This window comes from Crocodylus porosus, unplaced genomic scaffold (assembly GCF_001723895.1).
Source record: "Crocodylus porosus isolate Cpor-Errol unplaced genomic scaffold, CroPor_comp1, whole genome shotgun sequence".
In the NCBI taxonomy this organism is placed as follows: domain Eukaryota; kingdom Metazoa; phylum Chordata; order Crocodylia; family Crocodylidae; genus Crocodylus; species Crocodylus porosus.
Genome location: NW_017728918.1, coordinates 46,255,676 through 46,263,572, shown reverse-complemented (window position 1 = coordinate 46,263,572; position 7,897 = coordinate 46,255,676). Strand labels below are relative to the sequence as shown.

At 41.2% G+C, this 7,897-nt stretch overlaps 1 protein-coding gene across 1 annotated transcript in view; it reads right to left on the bottom strand.

Moving 5' to 3' along the window:
* Nucleotides 1-5,946: 5,946 nt before the first annotated feature.
* Nucleotides 5,947-7,897, bottom strand: part of ZNF451 (zinc finger protein 451) — a 45,895-nt gene continuing 43,944 nt past the window's right edge. Inside the window, exon 14 of the mRNA XM_019537584.1 lies at nucleotides 5,947-6,721. Coding sequence (XP_019393129.1) covers nucleotides 6,669-6,721 — 53 coding nt within the window. The 3' untranslated portion in view covers nucleotides 5,947-6,668. The remainder of the gene's footprint in view (nucleotides 6,722-7,897) is intronic.

Here is a 7,897-nt window from a genome sequence, read left to right as displayed (position 1 = left end):
CTGAAGTCCAGCTTGAGTCCTGCAGGCAAGTAAATCCCAGCTAAATGTGTGAGCTAGAGCCGCAGTTTCAAGCATCTTAAGGAGGTGCAATGAAAGGAAAATAGAAGATGTGGGGAAAAAAAAACAAAACGTGTGCTGACATGTTTAAAATTAGTATGGAAAGTTCAAACCCAGCTACAGAAACAAACAGACCCCGACGTTTTATTTACATAAACCGATCATAAGGCTGCTTCAGTAGTAACATTACACAGAGGCCTGGTGGCACTGCCATGCTCAGAGAAGCTGTGGTGTGCTCAGGGGCAATCCAGGAACAGGAGCTGGACCTCCAACTGGAAATGCTCTCATTTTGCTTTGTCTTCTGGGTACCCCTATGCTAAGGTGCAAGTAATTCATACAATTTATCTACTTCACAGAAGGTGGATTAACTTGGTTACCCGGTGCTTCTACAACAGTGGTCATTAATCACAATGGACTGGTCAATCTTACAGTCAATCTGAGGGAAGGGACAGAGTGCAGCACAGGCACAGGTGGAGACGGCTTTGCTCCCTGCTGCAGCTGTGCTGTGCTCCCCGCCTGCCCAGTGGCAGGATGCGCGCCGTTGTGCAGCTCTTAGGGCAGCAGGGCTCAAAGCACAGCATATAGCAGCTGTTGCCTCCACCCTCCTTGCACACAGATGTGCTGCCTAGGCCTCTACTTGTCCCACCACTGGCCCGTCTCCACTCACCCCAGCCCTGCTCCTGCCTGTGCCCTGCTCTCTCCCTTACTGCTGGAGCCTTGATTTGCCCCCTTCCCCCCCCTAGCCCTTTCCACTCCCCCTGCTCCTTCCCCCACAGACTTACCTGTTCAGGGGGACACCCTGAGCACCCAAATAATTTTTTCTCCCTCTGCCTTGATTTGCCCTTCCCCTTCCCCCTTCCCACACAGACTGACCTGCTGGGGGAGGAGGTTCACAGTAGATCTTGGATTGCTTTTTAATTCAAGTGATCTTGTACTTAAAAAGGTTGGAGATCAGTGTTCAATGCATTCATTAATACACTTTTGTTCAGTGGTTCTAAACCTTTTCTGTACTGGGACTCATTTGTAAATGTCAGTGGTCAGTTCTGACCTCCTGCCTCCAAGCCCCAGCCCCCCAGTGTCGGTGGGTGTTCAGCATGGGCCCTAAGTAGCCCCTTGCAGGCAGGAGCTCTGCCAGCCTGCAAGGGAAAAGCCACGGTTTCCCATATTTTTCTCCTTTAAAGGAGAATCCATTTTTGAAGTTTGTTTGTGCCCCTTTCATATAGTCTTGGAACCCACTTTTGGGTCGTGACCCACAGGTTGAGAAACACTGCTTTAGGTAATGCACATTAAATCTAGTACCTCTATTGTGAGGTACTAAAGGCACATTAGTCTATTTTAATGGACATTAGCTAAAAAGCACTTTTTGTGAGCTTTAATGTGCATTAGAAGCTAATTCGCATTAAAACCCACATGTAGATACGTCCACTGGTATAAGACACCACACCCCACAGCCCTACCTTGCCTCCACGTACAGGATAGAAATAAGTCGGAGTCAGGGAACACCTACTAGTATCTAAGAAGAGCGTGCTATTTGTAAGACACAATTATTGATTTGGGAAGCAACCTTACACAGGTAAGTCTCCTCTGATCTCACTATTACACATGATTCTAATAACTCAAGTCACATACAGGGCCCAGTTGCCATTCCTTTGTATCCATTTATGATCAGAGACCACAGGAGTTTGAAAACACCAATTTCTTTGGAAGGATACTACTTTGTCCACCCCACTGGTGGCCAATTTATGGCATTAGCAGTCATTATGCTTGGCGCACACGCCCTGGGCACTGAGCTGGAACAGTACTCTGGGAAGGGAAAGGGACTGGAGTGGCAATCTGGAGCCAATGCTGGCTCAAGGGTTTGGGCTCACCTAATTCAGTGTTGCTACATCCTGGTGACAAGTGATGGCGCTGGATGACAGCAGTGGCTGATAATCACAGTAGCACTACTTTGAACTTAAATTGCAGTACACTGCCCAAAAAGGTTAGCCACCCTTTACCAACCAACTTTTGCCTTCCAGTCAGGGAGACTGATGTTGCACATGCCTAATGCATGGTCACAGCAGTATGAATCAGTGTTCTCTCAGGCTTGTCCATTAAGAAATGACATCATTTCCCAAATGCTTTTGATTTAAAACCAAACCGCTCAGCCAGTCTTTTCACCACTTTGTCCTGTGTTAATTGGCCTAGTTTACTATAATACCCCTTCTTCTCTGCATGGCTGCCCTGTCAGATTGTGCAACACATTTCCTTTTAGCACTTGCTCTTATTTTGTTTAAGTCATGAAGAACAGGTACCTTGTATCCCCAGAAATGGGACAGCAGACACATCCAGTCTGGATTCTTTTTGAGACTCATGTATTCTAACCAGGCTATAATCTATTCTAAGTGGACAGTGTATATCAAATGTTGTCTTGTGTTCAGGGAAATATGGTAATAAAGGATTTTACAGGATACATTGCTTACATTGTTTAATTAATTTACAATGTAAGCAATGTATCCTGTAAAATCCTTTATTACCATATTTCCCTGAACACAAGACAACATTTGATATAAAACGACCTCCCCAATAATAAATTCTACACACAGAAAATTTATAAATGTATTATAATTATCCAGGTGTGGAACTGAATTATTGGAGGACCATCTGAAATTCATCTCCCCCCACTACTGCAGGTGGTGTGGGGAGAGGTGAAAAGGGGGCAGTAATGGGGCAGGCAGTACAAGAGGAAGGCAGCTTGACCCCTGCCACCTCTCTCTGCACCCAGGCTTACCTCCTATTATGCTTGCCCCCACCCACCCCAGCCTCAGGCTGCCTTCAATCTCTTCTTCCCCCTCCCCATCACTTTTGGCTGCTGGCTGAGCTGGGGGCACAGCAGCAATGCCTGCCAGGTAGGCTGAGGTCCTGATTCTAGCTGGCAGCACCTGCTGTGCAGCCTTACTTTCCTTTATCCTACAGCAGAGGCTTATGCAGCAGAAGCTGTTATTACTTATATTTCCTCACTTAAAACATGCACCTCAATTTCCAGCAGCTGAATACAAGAAAAATGTGGTAATTTATTCTGTAATAATTCTATTTCTTTTTCCAATTCAGTGGTTCTTAAGCTTTATCAACTAACGACTGTGCTCCATAACTGTTGTGAGTTGAGTGGTACCCCATTTCAAACATATTTATTATTGTGTTTACCTCCTTTCACAAAGGTCAGGTAGTGTTAGGAGAAGGGGGCGAGGGAGGGGGTAGGAAGAGCAGCCATGCAGGGACCAGCATGCAGTTACCTCCTTGCAGATGGCCTAAATTGTGTAATCTCCTTGCAGAGGGCCCAAATACTTAAGATCAACTCTTTGGATGGAAAAGAGTAATATGTAGAAAAATAATAGTGTTACAACTCCCTGTCCCCACACCTGAAATTATTATTGTTGCTGTTTCTAAGAATGAGAGAACATAGCAGGGAAACTTTCCTTCTATGAAAGAAAACATTGCAACTTCATGGTTCTATAAACTTAACCATATTTGGTAAAGATTACTATGGCCTGCATGACGCACAGTATTTACCATAAAGATTAATCACAGGTTTCCCCTAAGACTCCAAAATTATTTGACCTCTGTAAAAATCTATAACATTAAGTTCTGCGCATTTAAGAGAATTAACTCTGTTTATTACTTAATATATGTTGCTGTACATGTGACGCAGTTCAATTAAAACTAACCCTGTTCTCCCCTCCCCTCTATGGATTTATTCCTTATGAAGGCAGCTAAGCAAGGATCTTACTATGGCTTATTTGGGATCTTGTCTTCTCTTTGAATCTGGCAGAGGGAGCACCTACGTACAACCCCAGCAGAATGCAGCCCAAATGAGTATCAAGAACCAAGAAGGTAAAGAATAAGTGACAAGGATTTTAAAGTCAGAGATTTAAGTTAATATGTACTTGTGGAAATGCAAATTTGCCATTTTAATTCTGAAAAACTCAGATTACTAGTATTTCTTTATGCTTTATGTACCAGTTATATTTGAAGGTAACAACACTGAAGCAATAGGCAAAAGAATACGATAAAAATCAAGGCAGAAGTGTTGTTTTTCCCCCCTTCAAAACAGGCATATTAAATAGCAATCAAGATATTCTGCAAATATTCTGAATGCTTGATAAATGAATTAACATAACCTTGCAAGAACGATGTCTAATAAAACAGCTGCTTTCATGGCTTGATGTTACAAAGCCTATGCAGTGGTTGTAAGATTTGAAGAAAGGTTTTATTTATGAATATTGTACAACTTGTGGCTGGAGTATTCAAGGTTTGAAGATTGTTAGCATGGTTTTTTTTGTCCTGGCTTGTATTTTGATACCCAAGGCTAGGGCACTGGTGGGGGGCTGGGTAGAGGGGCCACACTGGCCAGTGGTGCCTGGCTGCTTGGCTGGGCTCACCATTATCCAGCAGCCTGCTGGGAGGCCTGTGGAAGCACACCCCAGCTCAGAGGACAGCTGAACGTGCATGTGGCACCACAGACATGTCTGCTGCAACACAAACTGCACAGCTATGCTTGTCTGGACATAGCCACTGTGAGCACAGAAAAGGACCCAACTCACTGAAACAAGCTTCCATAAGAAATACAGTGGTAATATTGAGAGTGCAACTTAAAGCTCTAAAATTTTAAAAAGTTTGTAACAAAGCCCTTCGCTAGCCAACCTTTACATTTTTATATGAATTTGCCTAGTCAGTTTGTTCTTCTAACTTTGGTACTGAGGTGGCCAGACCCACCTCCCAATCCTCTTAGGTAATGCTTTCCTTAACTGGGAGCTGTTAAAGCAGATATAAATGTGCAAAATAAAACAAGGCATTGGGGGAGTCCCTGTTCCCCCAAGCACTACCAGGAGTAACTACAAATAACCGTCACAAGCTGGCAGAGGGTAAACTCAGATTAGACATCAGGAGGTGCGATTTCATTGTCAGGGCTGCTAGGATCTGGAACCAACTTCCAAGTGAAGTGGTGCTGGATCCTACCCTGGGGGTCTTTAAGACAAGGCTAGACAATCACCTCACTGGGGTCATTTGACCCCAGTACTCTTTCCTGTCATGGCAGGGGATCGGACTTGATGATCTGCTCAGGTCCCTTCCGACCCTACTAACTATGAAACTATCTCCTGACGAAGATTAAGAGTTGCAATGTCATCATGCTCTATGATCCTGTTCTACTTCCAGTACTCTAACTTTCAGGACAGGGTTTTTTGTTTTAATACTGCAATAAAAGCTCTTTCCAAACTGTTTTTGGATTTAAACCAGTTGCATCTTTCAACTACCTGCAATATTGTCAAACAGATAAGAGATCCTTCACTGGGTGTGATAGATGGCTTGCTTAAGGTTAAGCATTTGCTCTAGGGATATTTTGGATCATGCTTACAAGAGAACAGTGAAATATCTACCACAATTTTATACATTCTTTAAGCATAAGCAGTCACAGTCCAGAGTAATTTTGCCTTTTGGAAAAGGTTTTAAATCTAGTCAAATCTGTGCTCCTTTTTAACTTTTAGAGGTATATGAAGTATTTATATTTAGACTTACACTAGTTACATACAGTGTGCTTATGCCAAGTCAAATGGTGACATCACTTCTTATTACAATACAGTTTCATTCCAATTTACCTACAAAGGACCACATAAGCTAGAAAAACTGGGTAAAACCAGAGAGCTTATATAAGTATTTTGTAATATGGAAGGAGGGAGTTAAAAAGCTTGATTACAGAGAAACGAGAGCAGAATTCGTCAAAAAAGTAAAAACATAAAATAATTAATGTTTAATTATATTAAAATATGGAAATTAAGCTCCCTTTATAAAGAAAAAAAATGTGCAACAGAGAAAGTAGAATACAGAAATTATTTCACTTGTACCTCTAAGAGGTAATTGCAAGGGAAATTTGTTTTATTTACAAACTTTGCTCCAGCTTTTATCAAGACAGGAATAGAAACATTAAATTTTAACCCAGCTAGCATAACAAATTAAGATACCACATTTATTAAAAATAAAAATAGCAGAAAATAGCTATTTATCTAAATGTCCTGATCTTGCAAAGCTTTGCGGAGGCACAGGGACCTGCCCATGCATTATTAGTTGAAGGAGAGGGGTCCAAACTCCTCATTAGAAAAAGACTGGCAAGGTAAGCTGCTCTGAAACAATGGAGGCTTACTCATTTTTATCTCCTGTAAAAGGTACATGGAAAAAAAGCAAATACATTAAAAAAAAACACAACATTTGACAAAAGAAGAATTAAATGCAAGAGCCAGCAGGGTAAGAAGAGCCTACTTTTTAGGCTACAAGTTCTGATGATGTCAGCAGAAACTCATGATTCATTACCTCATAGTCATCATTCATTAGAAAAAGGAACATGAAAGGCTTTTAAAATTTATTTTCTTCCATCACACATAATAAGTTGCAGTATATACACATCTATAAACTCCAGATGTTAAATTGCATGACTCAAACAGCAACATGTTATATTACAAATCTAAACATGTAAGTGCTTTTAAAGCAGTATTTCCTGACCCTTTGTAAATGGATGAATAAGTGTCCATTTCCATAAACAGCTTAGATGGCATGCTACTAGCATACAGCAGTAACTTCTTTTATATGTCCTCCAGACTTCGCTTGATAGCTTCTTGCAGTTCTGCATCTTGCTCTGCATAAGAAAATTAGATTTTCAAATTGTGGGTTGGCAACTCATTATGTACATACTTATGTCAATATCACTTAAAGGAGAAATACTACTTTAAAACTGTGTGCAATCACAGTCAACCTTATCAAGACAGGATGTAGTACCAATAGGCAAGGCAATTTTCATACTATGTATTCAGAATTCAAAAATGTGCGAAGCACCATTGACTGGAATGTGCCAATTCTTGCATTAGGACACTATTAGTTAAAGGTATGCAGTAGAGGTGTTTGTTATAAATATTAGATTGAGGAACAAAAATGAACAGAAAAAGCCAACTACAAAAATAACTGAACAAACTTAAAAGATGTGTCAAATAGAAAAGCTTCAATAAAACAGTCCACTTCCCAGTCAATAGGTATTCTATGCACAAAATGGGCAATCATAACAGACAGTGCTGCTGCTAGTTTCATTAGCAGGGCCAAGAAATGAGCAGAGAAAGAAACAATGAACTCTAGCTTTAGTAGTATTCCATCCAAGTCAGAAATAGAACATGTTGCTAAAGAAGTACAGAAAAGCTGGTACTGCATTGGCCTCTGCAGATAAAGAAGGCATATCTAAAACGACTATTAAAGCTCCTTTTACAACCACAAAATACACACGCAAGTGTACTGCACTTGTGCTTGTTCACATGGTTTAGTACTGCTTCAGGGACTGAGCTAATTCATTAATAATAAAAATGCTCCTCTGTTTTAGAAGGCCACAGCCAGGTTCCCAATTACAGACAGTTTTAAATGAAGGCTGAGTAGTTTGTGACAGTGATGGTAATCTAATTATTGCCATGAAAATGTTGATCATATTTAGTACAATAAACATTTAAAACTTTTTTTTGACAAATTCAGGTTATTATTCTAGACCTGGTACAATCTGGATTTAGATCAGGACATGCAATTGAAACCATTACAATTGTACTGATGGATGAGCTCCTGCTCAACTATATTTGATATTGCTAACAGTGAGGATCAACCATGCATGGTTTAGGTCCTGCATGGAGGCAAGGTCCAAAAACAAAGAATCAACCACAGCTAGAACTCCTCAATGAAGTCAGAGTTTCATAGTTGGTAGGGTCGGAAGGGACCTGAGCAGATCATCAAGTCCAACCCCCTGCCATGGCAGGAAAGAGTACTGGGGTCAAACGACCCA